The sequence below is a fragment of the Geotrypetes seraphini genome, chromosome 1 (genome assembly GCF_902459505.1).
Source record: "Geotrypetes seraphini chromosome 1, aGeoSer1.1, whole genome shotgun sequence".
Taxonomy (NCBI): domain Eukaryota; kingdom Metazoa; phylum Chordata; class Amphibia; order Gymnophiona; family Dermophiidae; genus Geotrypetes; species Geotrypetes seraphini.
In genome coordinates, this window is record NC_047084.1 from 78,032,909 (window position 1) to 78,049,750 (window position 16,842).

The following is a 16,842-nucleotide window of genomic DNA, read 5'->3' on the forward strand; positions in this document are numbered from 1 at the left end:
CAGAATAAATGGGTATTCTATCTTTCAGCCAGCAGATGGAGACAGAGAGAAAGTACGGTAGTTCAAGTAATTTGCCCCATAAGGATATCATGCAGCTTTGAATGCTCAGTGTATTCTCTGCCTTCAAACAGATAGTGGACTGACTGTTCAGCTCTTCCTTGGTGCTTCTCAGCTTGCGTCCTGACCTAGTGGTGACTATGTTCAGTAGAGCAGGGGATTGTCCCTTCCCTCCTTGAATTTTGCACTCCTTCTCTCTGCAAGATTATCTGTAGTCTATAGATCAGTGTATCGCAAACTGTGTGCTGTGGCTAGTGTGTGCCTCCTGAGAATTGATGTGTGCCGCGAGATTCTGGAGATGAGGAGAGGCACCAGCCGAGTGCCTACATGAAGTGCCTCTTGTGGTAAGAGGCACGTCTGTAGGCAATTAGCTGGCGCCAGCACCTCTTCTTCTCTCTGTACATCTTCCCTGCTGGCAACCCCCACTTGTGACTCAGGGCCCATCTGGAGGGCCTTCACACATGCATCTTTTGTCAATGTGATGATGTCACACATGTGTGTGATGTCATTGTGTTGATGTCAGCGCACTTCTGGATGCCTTAAGCCATGGCCACTACTTTTACTGTGCTGTGGCTCGACAAAGTTTGTGGGACACTGAAATAGATGATAAATCCTTGTTCCCTACTTTTTTATGTGAGCCTTACTATTCACTTATTCCTTAATTGGTTTTCCCTAAAGTAAGTTCTCACCTCTTACCTCACTATCATGTCCTTTGTCTGTAACTGTAATCACTTTCCCTTCATCCCTGACTAGATTGTATGCCACTTAGGCCCAGATTCACTAAAGATAGGGAGTCGATCGCTGTTGGCCGATTCCTGGCCGATTTTAAAACAGTGATTGATTCACTATCTTCTATGGATGCAAATGATTTGCACAGAGGTGCAAATCATTTGCATGCAAACTCCCAACTCAAACCAATTGAGTCGGGGCAGAGCCCTGACAGTAAATTAATAATTAAATTTTAAGGTAGGAAGGAGGTTTGTGAAGTAAATGATTACATCACATGCGTTCAGAATGAAGACTTGAAATAACATCTAAGTTATAAGAGGTCTCGTTACTGAGAATTATGCATATTTATGATACTTCAACCTCATTATTAATCACGGGGATTAGTTCTATTTTTTAGGTGATAGTTTATATGTTTAAAATAAATGAGCTCAAAAATTTAAACTATTGAGGATTTAATGCACTTGATGTGCAAAAAAAAAATCGTTGAACACAGGTATTTAGAAGTTATCCTTTAGACCCCCCCTATTTGGAGAATTTGTATACATTTGAGTGTGGGTTGGATAATCTATAATTTGATCCGTGGATGTAGTTTGAGTAGTGTCAGGAGAAGCAGCCTCCTGTCACTGCTGTCAGGGCTTATGCCAGCTTAAAATTAAAAAAAAAAAAAAAAAATCAGGCAGAGGTGTTGGCAAGATGGCGTCCTGAGCAGTTAGCTGAGAGGAGTGTCCCCCAACTGCAGGCAATTTTTCTAGAATTAATCGTTGGTGGAACAGCCTTTATGCCTAAAAGAAGGGGGAAATACTGTGTGCAATTCTGGAGGCCGCATTATCTCAAGGATGTGCTGAGACTGGAGTCGGTGCAGAGAATGGCCACCCGGATGGTCTCGGGACTCAAGGATCTCCCGTACGAAGAACGGTTAGACAAATTACAGCTATACTCGCTCGAGGAGCGCAGAGAGAGGGGAGACATGATCGAGATGTTCAAGTATCTCACGGGCCACGTCGAGGCAGAGGAAGACATCTTCTTTTTCAAGGGACCTGCGGCAACAAGAGGGCATCCGTGGAAAATCAGGGGCGGGAAACTACGAGGTGACACCAGGAAATTCTTTTTCAGTGAAAGGGTGGTTGATAGCTGGAATGGTCTTCCACTGCAGGTGATTGAGGCCAGCAGCGTGCCTGACTTTAAGGCCAAATGGGATCGACACATGGGATCTATTCACAAGGCAAAGGTAGGGGAGGGTCATTAGGGTGGGCAGACTAGATGGGCCGTGGCCCTTATCTGCCGTCTATTTCTATGTTTCTATGAAACAGAGGGGCTTCCCTCTACCTACCTCTGGCTCTTCAACGCTGCGGCAGACTGTAATTACAGCATTTACAGTCCAGCCTTCTATGTCGGGCGCTTCTGCTGCTGTGAGTGGGGGAACTCACAGCTTGGACGGCGAGATGTCACTCTTGTTGAGCCCGCAAGGACCGCACCCCCCCCCCAATCCCCGGAGAATCACCGGTGATGCAGACTCTGCAGGAGGGCTCGCTGAGCATATTGAGCGAGACACAGTCTGCGCTCGACGTAGACCCGGAAGTGAAAACAACAACGCCAACTCCTGGGTTGGAGCTGCTGCATCTTGGGAGTGCGGAGACAGTGGGAGCAAGCGGTGGTGAGGCAGTTGGAGCCTGGAGATTACTTTCCGGGGAAGATACCAAAGAAAATCTGGCATTAATCTCCCCCCTCAAGCCGCTTGTGAGATCACAGGTAGTAACATTGGATTCAATCTGGACAGCGATCGAGAATTTACATTTGGTATGCACTAACTTTGTTTCTATTGCTCAAAATTCAAGCTATAGGATAACCCATTTAGAGACTTTTGTTCAACAGCACCAGGTGGATTTAAACAAATTAGAGAAATTAACAACTGAGACCTCGAATTTGGTTGCTAAACAAATGTCTGATAAAATGATGCTTTTGAGGAAGATTGAAAATCTAGAAAATCAACAAAAAAACTTGAATTTAAGGATTTTAAATTTTCCGATTGCTAAGTTTATGTCATCACATGAACTCTTTAAGAACTTTGTGGCAATAGTCCTAAAGGTTCCGGAAGTAAGTCTTCCCCCATTTCAGAGGATATATTATTTAAAACAAATGCAAAAGGGGAAAACTGTAGTAGATGAAGATATACAATTAGATGTTTCCGCTATATTGCAATCTTCTGATATTGAAATTCAGGGACGGGCGACATTGTTGGTCTCTCTTGTGTTTCTACAGGATAAAGAAATGCTGTTGAAGTTATATTTTAATTTAAAACAAATCACCTATTTAGGTGATAGGGTATATATATTTCCAGACTTCTCAAAATGGATACAATCTAGGAGGAAAGAATTTCTATTATTGCGCCCAAAAGTGATAGCCCTGGGGGCAGTGTTTCAATTGCGATTTCCTTGAAAATGTTTTGTTTCCCATCAGGGGAGTAATTATATATTTTTTGAACCTGCCCAATTAGGTTTTTTCCTTGAGGGGAAAGGTATATCGACTCATCCAGAATGAAACATGTAAAGTAATGCGGTGATTATTTCAAGAGTAGGTTAACAACTAGTGCTGCTCTCTTTTTCTTTTTCTTTTTCTCTTTATTTCATTGTATATGAATTCCCTCTCCCCGAGGGACTTACTTTAATCTTGCCTCTCCTAATTATATTGTGGACTGTATATGATAATTATTACTTTGTTTTATTTCTTGGTGCTTAGTTTGTATGGCTGAGTGATGTTATACTTTTGTATTTCCTTTTACATCTATGTACTTGGATGTATTGAAATGAAAAAATAATAATAATAAAAAAAAATCAGGCAGATATTTTGCGTTTATTACACATGCAAAATAGCCCGATTAAAAAAAAAAATTTTAAGTGCCCCTCCCTACCCGACCCCCCCACCTCCCCCGCCGATGCCCAATGCCGCCGCCACCACTTCAAAATTATGACAGGAAGGATTCCCACTCCCTCCTGCCATTGATCCCACTCACGACTTCCCCCCTCAAAAAAAAAAAACAAACGGCAGGAAGGTTTCCGACTCCCTCCTGCCACTGAACTCCCCCTCCCCGTTCCTGGTCCCCTCCCCACCCCCTCTCCCTGTACCTGTAACAGAGCAGGAGGGGTGCTCAGTCCCTCCTGCAACAATGCCTCCCACAACGTGTTTGAGGCCCTAGCCAATCAGGGACTTCCTTGGGCTACTCCCTAAGGAATTAGGGCCTTAGACCCTCCCGTGCATCACATGATGCACCGGGGCGGGGCCTAAGGCCTCAGACGCGTCACGGGAAGCATTGGAGGAGGAGGGACTGAGCACAGGGAGGGGGGTAGGGAGGGGACCGGGAATGGGTAGGTGGCATCTGGTGGCAAGAGGGAGTGGGCATCCCTCCTGCCATTTGTTTTTTTTTTTTGGGGGGGGGAGTCAGGAGTGGGACCAATGGCAGGAGGGAGTGGGAATCCCTCCTGCCATAATTTGGAGGCTGCAACAGTGGCGGGCATAGGGGGCATTGGCATGGGTTAAAACTATGGGCTCGCAATGGGTTTTTTCAGAAGATATAAAAAAGGGAAAAATTCTTTTTTAATATATTCTGCTAAAAGAGCATTGTGAGTCCATGGTTTTAAAGGGCAGGAGAGTTGGTAAGGAAGTGAAGCGACTGGTCCTCAGCAGTTGCTTCACTTCGGCAAACCCAATCAATTTAGTGAATTGATGGCGTCCTACTTTTGCATGCCGTTTTCCCTCATTTGCATGGGTGGATCGGATCATGTAGGAGATTTGATCGGAAGCAGTTTAGCGAATCGGGTCGGGGTCGGAGAACTATCACAAAACCATTAAAACTGGTTTTGCAATCGTCGGGACAGGATCGGAGGGTTTAGTGAATCTAGACCTAAGAAAGCTGTGCCTAATATGTGGGTTAGAAGTCCTGATGAGAATGACACAGTGACAAAATTCATCACCGTTCCCTTCCCCGCGGATAACCGTGGGAAACCATCTTCATGTCATTCTTTAAGGAGAGAGGGAAGAATCAGAGTATGAATGGCCACAACCACTGACCCGCAAGCTTTGCTTTGAAGAATGCTGGTGTAGAAGGACTGAGGTTGAAACAGACACTACAGGATGACAGTCTCTGCTATCCAGAGCAGATATTGTGATGTCATAATGCCTCATTCCACCAGTGCCTAAGAGCCAATCACATCAGTGATGTCACAATGGCTTCATTATCCTTGGCTCACATAAGAATCAGAGTATGAATGGCCACAACCACTGACCCACAAGCTTTGCTTTGAAGAATGCTGGTGTAGAAGGACTGAGATTGAAATAGACACTAGAAAATGACATGGGATTATTTCCCGTGGTTATCCGCGGGGACAGGAACGGTGATGAATTTTGTCACCGTGTCATTCTCCAGTCCTGAATAAACTTGCAAGTTGAAAATTCTTGCTGTGCTTTCTGCCCTGTTCTTCTATGTTTATTCCCATCAGCCTCCATTTTAATTTTCAAGTGAAGTTTCTTTCACGCATGGCTCTCACGGCCCTCATGCGTTGCTGTGTATGTCCTAGTTTTCCTTGTTCCTTTTGCTTGCGAGTGCGCTCTGTGTTAGATTTGGCCTTTGTCATCATGTTTGGCTTGCAGGTTTGTGAGATAAAACTGGTTTGAAGTGGAGGGGCTCAAGCGAGGTGTGCAGGAATAGATAAAACAGAGAGGGCTTCATTGGAAGAGCACACTGTAGAGAGAAAGGGAGGGGTAGATTCTCAGTGTGAGCCCTTGTACTCTGGAATGGAAAGATAATGCTGCATGTCACAAAATGGAGCTTCTCTAAAAGTGTTTCTCTTATCCTGGAGCTCCCAGGGCATTTGTATCTGAAGATTGCCCAGAGCCCCCTTTTCCATGCTTCAGATTGTGAATGCTTCTGCATTTACTGTAGTAACCTTGCAGGAATGGATGATGAAAACCATTGATTTTTTTTTTCTCCCTCTCTCCCACCCCTGTTTTATTTTGGTTGATTTAGATGACTAGGGCTTTATAATGGTCACTTGTAGCTTATGCTTTCCTCCTTTCATTTGACCTTCATAGCTGAAAGAAAATTATAAACCTTTACTGTATCCTTAAAAAAAAAAAAAAAAAAGCAAACATTGCATGATATATCCTTAGTCTCTGTCCTACCCCTGTTTCTAGGGGTGCCTCTAGGGGTGCAGGTAAATGTACTTGCCTTGCTCCTCAACGCACACATTCAGAGTGTGCAGTATTTAGTAGCCTGTCTCTGGTTAAAACAGGTGTTTTGTCCATTGTGATGTGTTTGACATGAAAATGAGGACCCATCCAAATGCAAAGAAAGATGCAGATCTTTGTCCTATAATATGGATTGGTAACAAATAAGGCAAATAGCTGATGACTTGGCAGTTGCCTATGTGGATCACTGGCTGGTGTCAACCACTTACTGATAGGACATTAGCTTGCCTTTCAATATACAGGAAAAGTATAAGGCTGTATTTTTAATTCTGATCTCAGTTTTTAGCCTTCAGATTTCTGCTGTTGTAAAAATCTTTCTTCAGTCATCGCTGTATTAGATCTATTCTTGCTTATCAATTGATAATTGTAATTCTCTTTATAATGGGCTAATGTACCCTCTATTACAGTGTCTCGCAAACTTTTTTTTAAAGCTCCGGCACACTAACAGAGCAAATGTTTTTTTTTCATGGCAAAAAAAAGAGGACACATGACCCCGCCCCGTCCTGTTCCAACCCAGCCCTGCCCTACCCCCAGCCCTGCCCCCACGTGAACCTCGTCTCGTCTAGAACAGTGGTTCCCAACCCTGTCCTGGAGGATCACCAGGCCAGTCAGATTTTCAGGATAGCCCTAATGAATATGCATAAGAGAGATCTGCATATAATGAAGGTGCCAGGCTTGCAAATCTGCTCCATGCATATTCATTAGGGCTGTCCTGAAAACCCGACTGGCCTGTTGGGAACCACCGGTCTAGAAGGCCTCCGAGCATGCATGGCTGTTGATGCAATGATGTTGCACGCATGCGTATGACATCATCCCGTCAACATCCACACATGCCAAGAGGCCCTCCAGATGAGCCTCTGGGCTCTTGTGCTGGCAAACATTTGCAGAGCTATGCCAGGTGGCAGAGAGGAAGAGAGGCGCCGGCAGTGATACTCACGTACATTTCGTCGATTCTTGAATCCCTGGTGGCACACCTAGAATCTCTTCGCAGCCCACTACTGTGCTGCTACACACAGTTTGCGATATACACTGCTCTATTAAAAGATAATAGTGAGTCTAGAATGCAGGACTAAAACTACTCGTTTTGCAAGGGGCTACTGGCCATGTTACATCGCTTACAGTAGAAAGTCACTGGCTCCCTTTTGCTTACAGAGTGAAATTTAAACTTGAGTGGGTTAACATAACTTATTTCTGGCCTTCCCTTTCTCATAGATAATTCTCTTATACCATATAAACTTACCAAATCTTGAGGTCCCAGGAAGGCAGGGCAGTGCTTCCTCCATTACATGCTCATCTCAGATGCACATAATTCTGTATTTTGTAGGTCTTGCTGCTTTGAAATTTTACTTCCTAACACCGTAAATTTTAAGCTAGCTTGAAAACTATTTTGCTGGACTTCTTTAGTCTGCAGTGATGGGCCACTTGTGGCAGCTAGAATCTGGTCTTGCTTTTCTTTATTCTAAAATCTCTCCTGCTTTTTTTCCTTTTTTTCCTTTTTTTTCCTTTTTTTCCTTTTCCCCCTTTTCCCCCTTATCCCCCTCCTATGTTTGTATACTTCTCTGATATTCTATTGGAGGGTGGTGTAGAAAATCTTGAAGGAGCATAAACCCCCAAAAATGGCTTGTATAATACTCTAAAGTGCTAACAACCTTCAGGCATTGAGAATACACCATAGTAATGTGGCCTGTGTAATAGACATCTGCTATCTAATACCTTGGTGGGCTTGACCCAAAATAGGTTTTTATCCCGTTAAGAGTGTGGTTGGGTAGGTTGTGAACGGGCTGAGCGGTCATTGCCTTTCACCTCTCCACCCCACAAGTGTTTCTGGTCTTCCAGGCACTGTTCTGACACGACCTTTCTGGTCTCTTAGGCTGCCAAAGATTGTTCCAGCTATTGGCGGTCTCTCTGGTTCCTCCAGTCATATCCAGACTTTCTGGTAGCCAGTCCCTCTGGTCACTCACTCTGGGTCCTACCGGTCCCTCTGATTTCTGGCCTCTCAGGTCCCCACTGGTCCCTCTGGTTGCCGGCTTCTTGGCTCCCGCCAATCACTCTAATTCCTCTGCTGGTCACCACTGGTCTCTCCACCAGCCACTGTCAGCCTGAACTTTCCTGGTACTCTGGTCTCTCTACAGGCCCTTGAATCGCTGGTCACTCCCTGAGGACTTGCCCGTTCCCTTAGGCGCTCTACCGAGGACTCTCCCTGATCCCTCAGGCACTCTCTGAGCACTCTCCAGGTCACTCAGATGCCCTGCCACTGGCCCTCCCCTGGTCATCAAGCTTGAAGGCTCTCCAGTCCCCCCAAGCTCTACCAGGTAGGCTAATACAGGGCAGGGTCTCTCTCTGCTGTACCATGGAAAAGCACTTCTTTTTCTCTGCTTTCTGCTTGGGATCTGTCCTTTTCAGCACCACTGTTCCCTTGGGGTAAGCGGATAGCAGATTAGCTCTTTCTTTCAACTGCTCAGGCTCCCTCTGCTGGCATGGGAAAGGAACTTCACCCTATCACAGAGGGGAAAGAAATGTAGCAAATTGGGATCATTATTGTTTGTTTATTAAATGTTGAAATTTGTTCTTTAGAACATGTCCTACAATCTAAAAGGAATTTGGTATATTTATACCTCTCTGGTCTTTGTGTGGTTCATTTAAAGATTCAGTAATTTTGCTGCTGTTCTCTCCTTCATTTTGTTGCATCAGTCTCTGCAGAATTGCACCTCTTCTTTCCATCAATAAAGATTTCATTTGGAAATGTCCCAATTGACCCACTTGTTTCTGTTTTGATCTACTTCATTCATGGGACACAAGTGTTGCTTTATAACCCTACTGCAAGATAATTTTTCCATTTTTAGAACAGTGAATATTGTTAATTCTAAAAGAGCTGACTACTCCTCGTTTGTAGTTAGAGCAGAATCTTTATTATAATGTTAGACACTTGAGTATACTCGATTCATTCTGTTTATCTTTTCTTTGCATGATAGTCAGATTTTAGTCTTGAAATCTGTACTTTTCTCACTTCTGGCATCTAAATAGAATATTTGCCCTAATCTTCTTGAGTGTTCTGGGTTGTATACACAGTTGTCTTTTTTTATTTTTATTTTAAAAGGGTAGTCTTATAAACGGGATACCTAGGTTTAGAGATGGAGAGACAATGTCTGTGTAATGAAATCATGAAGATGGACATAGTCAAAGTTGAAGAGGTCTTCAATTTTTTTTTTTTTAAGTAGATTAAAATATTGCCTTCGCAAGGAGGCCTTGCAGCATCGGAGGCTGTTTGGTCCAGGGCTTCCCTGTGTCAGGTGACCTATTTTCATCATGCATCCTGCTGTATTTTAGCAAACCTTTGACACGGTTTTCATAATTTTCTGAATGCAAGTGTTTTCGTGGTTTTTCTAGCTTTGTCATACCACTGCAATACACACGCATCCAAATATAAATTCTGACTTTTGACCTGTCCTGTGGCCATATGTTCTGTATATATGGTGCAGGCATAGGAAGTCCTACCGAAAAACAAAGGAAAATACTGTAGATGCAATGTACAAATTTCCAAGTCTTTATTAAAAAATGTAATTTTCCTTAATGTGATTCACCTTTATGACAAGGGAACAGGGACCTGACACGGTCCATGTTTCGATTAGCACACCTTCATCAGGGGTCCAGATGGTTCCTTTGTGGGCCACGATGACATCCCAAAAAATTTGAAACTCGTGGTTAAACCAAGATGCCTTGGAGAAATGCATATCTATCTCTCTAAGGCATCTTGGTACAGCGCTGCTTACATCTGATAGCACTCTAGAAATAATTAATAGTAATAATTGTGAAAATTGAATATTTTTTAGATGTGTTGAGATGCTTAATTATCTTAAAAAGTTGACTTTTGAACTAACTTTTTAAGATGCCTTGAAATAATTATCTTAAAAAATATATAATTTTTACTAAAACTGTAACTTAATGAAGAATATGAAGTTGACCCTTATGGGATTACTATTAAGTTTCATGACTTCTGAAAGTCATGAAGACATAAATACATTTATTAAGGAATGTTGTTGTTTTAGGAATCAAACATATTCTAAACAGGGCTGGAAACAGTCATGCTCCCTTTGCTCTGTTTCTTGCAAGATTTGAGCAAGGGGTTAAAGTTATCTGATTGCCAGATCAGAGAAAGGTGCTCAAGAGAATTAAGGGACGAGAAGATGCTGAAATATCATCTGATATTCTTTTTCTTCTAACAGCACCCCACAAATATTACATTGGATTTCGATATGTCCACCCGCTGACGGAAGAAGCCATAGAAGAGATGGAGGAAGATGGGATAGAAAGGGCTGTTGCTTTCACACAGTATCCACAATACAGCTGTTCTACTACAGGTGAGCATGCAAGATGGTTAGTTTGGCCTGCCAGCATCCCCCTTGGTTCATGGCATAGAGAACTAAACTAGGCTCAGAAAAATCTCTACCTCCCTGCATCAGTTGTAGGTACTTATTAAAAAAGCACTGTACAGTTCTATACAGAGGAAAAAAATAATAATGTACTAAATTTAGGAATAAAGTTCTATATAAAAGACAAGAACGAACAGTCTGGACTGGATTTTCAGTATTAGCAGTCAGCGTATTTAAACATGGCTGTACTATTTCATCACTTCTCACCTAGATTACAGCAACATGCTTCTTGCAGGTCTTTCACTTAAGCCATCTCACTCCCCTTTAATCTCTTCAGAATTCTGCTGTATGCCTGTTATTCCACCAGGGTCGTTATGCTCACATTACCCTCCTCTTCAAGTCGCTTCATTGGCTCCCTGCCCGTTTCCACATACAATTCAAACTCCTCTTAATCACTCTGCGGTTCCTCAATATCTCTACATAAGAACATAAGCATAACCTTACTGGGTCAGATCAATGGTCCATCAAACCCAGTAGCCTGTTCTCACGGTGGCTATTCCAGGTCCCTAGTACCTGGCCAAAACCCAAGGTGTAGCAATATTCCATGCTACCGATCCAGGGCAAGCAGTGGCTTCCCTCGTGTCTTTATCAATAACAGACTATGGACTTTTCCTCCAGGAACTTGTCCAAACCTTTCTTAAAACCAGCTACGCTATCTGCTCTTACCACATTCTCTGGCAATGCATTCCAGAGCTTAACTATTCTCTGAGTGCAAAAAAATTTCCTCCTATTGGTTTTAAAAGTATTTCCCTGTAACTTCATCAAGTGTCCCTAGTCTTTGTAATTTTTGATGGAGTGAAAAATCGATCCACTTGTACTCTATACTCTGCCCCAGGAACTCCGTCGAGTAAGTCTCTCTTGTCTATACCCTCCTCTTCTACAGCCAACTCCCAATTCCTTCCCTTCTGCCTTGTTGCGCCGTCTGGCTGGAACAACCTGCCAGTATTCAAATCCAGGCTGAAGGCCCACTGCATTTAAGTCTTAACCCTACCAATTTGTAAAGCACCACATTTGTTTGTCATTCTCTCTGTTGCCCCCTACCCTCTCTACCTCTTCTCCCTTTGCATTTCTCTGCATGAGCAGCATATCGCCATTTTTTGTCCACTGTGTCTTTCATAATTAGATTGTAAGCTCTTTTGAGTAGGGGCTGTCTCTTGTGTGTTTAATGTACAGCGCTGCATGCATCTGGTAGCACTATAGAAATAATAAATAGTAGTAGCACTATTTAAAATAGTTCTATTCAGCGTGTTACTGTATGTTTAGTCAGTAGTAATCAAGTTTAGATCTATGTTAAAAAAACCTTTTACTACTTATGCAGTGAACCAATGGCATATTAAGTGTTAAAAAAGCAGTGTGCATTGCTGCAGTATTTCTGCATCCCTCTTTTGCCATCCCTCATCTTGAAAACTGACAATGCCTGACTTCTAGTGGCGCATTGTTATTTACTACTAGGGTAGTCTGGTGCTGCCATTTTCCAAGATAGTGGCGGTAAGAAGGGGATGCCACCGGACACCTCCCTAGACAGGAAATATATTTAGACTGGAGGGAGAGAGGGCCTTGCTGCATCAGAGACTCCTGTGTCAGGTGACCTGTTCATTTCCCACTGAAGCTCCTTATGACTCTGGGCAAGTCACTTCATTGTCCCAGGTACAAAATAAGTACTTACCTAAAATATGTAAACCGCTTTGATTGTAACCACACAGAAAAAGCGGTATATCTAGTCCCATCCCCTTTACCCCCCCTCCTGAGATGCTGGACCCAGGGGTGCCCTAGCCTCTGGAGTGTGGTGGCACTCATAGAAACATAGAAACATAGAAATAGACGGCAGATAAGGGCCACGGCCCATCAAGTCTGCCCACCGCAATGACCCTTCCCCACCTAACTCAGTGAATAGATCCCACGTATCTATCCCATTTGGCCTTAAAATCAGGCACGCTGCTGGCCTCAGTGACCTGAAGTGGAAGATTATTCCAGCGGTCAACCACTCTCTCAGTGAAAAAGAATTTCCTGGTGTCACTGTGCAGTTTCCCTCCCCTGATTTTCCACGGGTGCCCCCTGGTTGCCGTGGGACCCATGAGAAGGAAGATATCTTCTTCCACTTCGATGCGACCCGTGAGATACTTGAACGTCTCTATCATGTCTCCCCTCTCTCTGCGTTCCTCGAGTGAGTAGAGCTGTAACTTATCCAGCCTTTCCTCGTAAGGGAGATCCTTGAGCCCAGCGATCATCCGGGTTGCCATTCTCTGCACCGACTCTAGTCTCAGCACATCTTTTCGGTAATGCGGCCTCCAAAATTGCACACAGTACTCCAGGTGTGGTCTCACCATGGATCTATACAATGGCATAATGACTTCAGGCTTACGGCTGACGAAACTCCTGCGTATGCAACCTATGATTTGCCTTGCTTTGGAGGAAGCTTGCTCCACTTGATTGGCAGCCTTCATGTCCTCACTGACGATCACCCCTAGGTCACGCTCTGCATTAGTTCTTGTTAGGATCTCGCCATTTAGGGTGTAAGTCTTGCATGGATTATGGCTGCCCAGGTGCATGACTTTGCATTTTTTGGCATTGAAGCTGAGTTGCCAGGACCTAGACCAGCGCTCCAGTAGTAGTAGGTCGTGCATCATGTTGTCGGGCATTGAGTTTTTGTCTGTTGTACTCTTGGCCACTACATTGCTTAGTTTGGCGTCATCAGCGAATAATGTTATTTTACCTCGGAGACCTTCTGCCAAGTCTCTTATGTAGATGTTGAACAGGATCGGGCCCAGGACGGAGCCCTGTGGCACTCCACTGATCACCTCCGTCGTTTCGGAGGGGGTGCCATTCACCATTACCCTCTGAAGCCTACCCTCAAGCCAGTTCCCAATCCATTTTGTCAGCGTGTCGCCCAATCCTATAGAACTGATTTTGCTCAGCAACCTGCGGTGTGGTACGCTATCGAATGCTTTGCTGAAGTCCAGGTATACGATGTCCAGGGACTCCCCAACATCCAGCTTTCTCGTCACCCAGTCAAAGAAGCCGATCAGGTTGGATTGGCAGGATCTCCCCTTAGTAAATCCATGTTGACGGGGATCACGTAGATTCTCCTCGTTCATGATCGTATCCAATTGGCATTTGATTAGAGTTTCCATTAGTTTGCTCACTATTGATGTGAGACTCACCGGTCTGTAGTTTGCTGTTTCCATCTTGGAGCCTTTCTTATGAAGTGGAATGACGTTAGCCATTTTCCAGTCCAACGGGACGTCACCTGTACTAAGGGAGAGATTGAAGAGTGCGGATAGCGGTTCCGCCAAGACATCACACAACTCCCTGAGCACCCTGGGGTGTAGGTTGTCAGGCCCCATTGCCTTGTTAACCTTGAGATTTGACAGCTCGCAGTAGACACTGCTGGGCGTAAACTCAAAATTACTAAATGGATCAGCTGAGTCAACCCTTGTCTGCAGCTGAGGACCAAGTCCCGGCGCCTCGCGGGTGAAGACTGAGCCTTGAGTCCAACAGGATGTGCTACATCTCTGAACCTTTTGCTGTCTTGGTGCTCTGATAACAAGTGTTAAAAAAAAAAATCATATTTAGTATAGTTGATTTCTGTTAGTCACTTCTGAGGTGAGGTTGAGGTGAGAGTGTCAGATTTTTTTTCCTTTGAGAGTTGAGCAGAAGTAACAAATTCTTATAATATTATATAATATGTGCCTGTGGCTCCCATTTATGCCAGTGCTGAAAAATAATAATCAAGTTTCAAGTTTATTAAAAATTTGATTAACTGCGTATTCAAAATTCTAAGCGATGTACAAAAAAATAATAAAATTATAAATTTCTGGGGGGAAGCAAAACAAACGAATAAGACTAAACTGACAAAACATATTAAACAAAAGGAAGAAATGGGGAAAGAAATACAAGTTGTTGATAGTAAAATAAGACAAGTAGGGGAAAAAACAATAGGAAGGGTGAGAGCGGTGGGCTTCAAATAAGTTGGGAAATGGGATTCAATTGAGGCTCCTAACCTAGCTTTCTAGCAGTCAAATGCATCTTTAAAAAGAAAGCATTTTAACTTGCTCTTGAATCTGTCTAGGTTACGTTCTTCCCTTAAATGAATACCAAGGGAATTCCATGTTTGGGGGGCTGTGACAGAAAAGATGAATTGCCGCCGTGTGTTAATGTTTTTGAGAGATTTTTTTTCATCCTAAATACCTCTTGGAACTTGAGGTTGAGTTTACTAATGTGCAACACTAGTGTCAATAGTGACACAAACCCATGCTACTGATTCTGGAAGAGATGGAAGATGATGAGACATGGTCAAGAGGAGAGCATGCTGAAACTGCAGAACTGCCAACTGTAGCTCACTTCAGGGGCAGACAGGTGGTAAGAAGCTAGTAGTACGGTGTTTTCCCCAAAATAGGATCTACCCCGACAATAAGCCCTAGCATGATTTTTGGGGTAGGTCTTAATATAAGCCCTACCCCCGAAAATAAGCCCTAGTCGTCATCAGCAACAGCGCTTCCCCCCCCCCCAGCCCCATCTCTCCCTCCCATCTGAACTGCGAGACCAAAATAAATACCTTATAGCAAACCGGCAGCATCGGCATCAATCTAGACAGGCTGCTTTGCTGCCTACTATCTTCTGGGCGTTCCTCTGCCGCGTTGCTGATGATGTTCGGATGGGAGGGAGAGATGGGTCGGCGGGTGGGGGGGAATAGAAAGATGTTACATGGGGGATGGGAGGAAAGGAGGGATAGAAGCTGCAAGGGTTCTGCTGCACAAGGGATGGGAGGGATAGAAAGATACTGCAGAAGGGGTTGGGTGAGAGGGGAGGAAAGATGCACATGTGAGGGAGAGATGATCATTGTACATGAAAAAAATAAGACATCCCCGAAAATAAGACCTAGTGCCTTTTTTGGGCCCAAAATTAATATAAGACAGTGTCTTATTTTCGGGGGAACACAGTAATAGTAGCAATAGTAGGTACCACCTTATATAAGGGAAAAGGAAAGGAGGAAGGATTTGGTATACTGCCTCTCTGTGGTTACAGTTAAAGCACTTTACGTATTATATACAGGTATGTATTTTGTATTTGGAGCAATGGAGGGTTAAGTGACTTGTCCAGAGTCGCAAGGAGCTTTAGTGGGAATTGAACCCAATTCACCTGGTTTGCAGGCCACTGCACTAATCATTTGACTATTCTTCCTCTTCATAACGTATGCACAATATCCTGCATATTGGCCAGTGTGATATGGCTCAGTTAGTGGTTCTTCACTTTTCCCTGTTTAGTCCCTAGGTCAGATTGTGGCTATCTGTGATTGTCTTGCTTTCTGTAGCTCCATCAGTGTTGAATCCTGTACACCTCCTCAAGGCTTTTACAGGTCTTTGTTTTACCCTTGGCTTATCTGCTCTTAGGTTGATTTTTTTTTTTAAAGTGTTTTCTAAATCTTGGCTCTGTTGGTCTCTTATTTTTGTTACAGTGTGTAAGACCGACTGCTATGATCTTATGTAAATTCATATACACAAATACCATCCTATAGGAATTGTGCTGCTGTCTGGACTACACTTGCTTTTCTACTGTTTTTTAAAGGAAGCCTCAGCCCCACCACTCCACCGCAAAATGTTATTTTATTGCGAGAAGATTTGTGTGGCTCTTCATCATTGGCCGTCCTTATTATCTGGTATTCTATTGTATTTTGTTTATATTCCCATTCAAAAAAGTGTTTCAATAAGTTATTCAATAAATAGTGCTGAATGTTTATACATTTGTTATGTGTTACTTAGCTTGCGTTATTCAACTTGAATCACAGCCAAAAACTCAGGAGTCTGACCCCTAAGTAACACATAACAAATGTATAAACATTCAGCACTATTTATTGAATAACTTATTGAAACACTTTTTTGAATGGGAATATAAACAAAATACAATAGAATACCAGATAATAAGGACGGCCAATGATGAAGAGCCACACAAATCTTCTCGCAATAAAATAACATTTTGCGGTGGAGTGGTGGGGCTGAGGCTTCCTTTAAAAAACAGTAGAAAACCAAGTGTAGTCCAGACAGCAGCACAATTCCTATAGGATGGTATTTGTGCATATGAATTCACACTAATTTATATGATTCTGGACATATATATATAAAAAAAGTTACTGGCCTATAGACTATGATCTTATGTAAAGCATCTCTCTTTCCTTCTTTTCAAGAAAACAGCATTAGTAACTCTATAGATTTTTATACCTTTGAGGATCCTTATTTCTTGTTCCTGGGTGCTGCAGAGGAGTGGACTAATGGTTAGAACCCCCTGCCTCAGCACCCTGAGGTTGCGGGTTCAATTCCTGTGCTGCTCCTTGTGACCCTGGGCAGGTCACTTAATCCTCTTTTGCCCACCAGGACAGATAGTAAAAAAT

At 43.4% G+C, this 16,842-nt stretch overlaps 1 protein-coding gene across 3 annotated transcripts in view; it reads left to right on the top strand.

Annotated features, from left to right (window-relative positions):
- FECH (ferrochelatase) overlaps positions 1-16,842 on the top strand; it is a 95,212-nt gene that overhangs the window by 21,221 nt on the left and 57,149 nt on the right. For all 3 annotated transcript variants that reach the window (XM_033933838.1, XM_033933827.1, XM_033933844.1), the window contains one exon: positions 10,251-10,385. In XM_033933838.1, the coding sequence (XP_033789729.1) occupies positions 10,251-10,385 (135 nt within the window). The remainder of the gene's footprint in view (positions 1-10,250; positions 10,386-16,842) is intronic.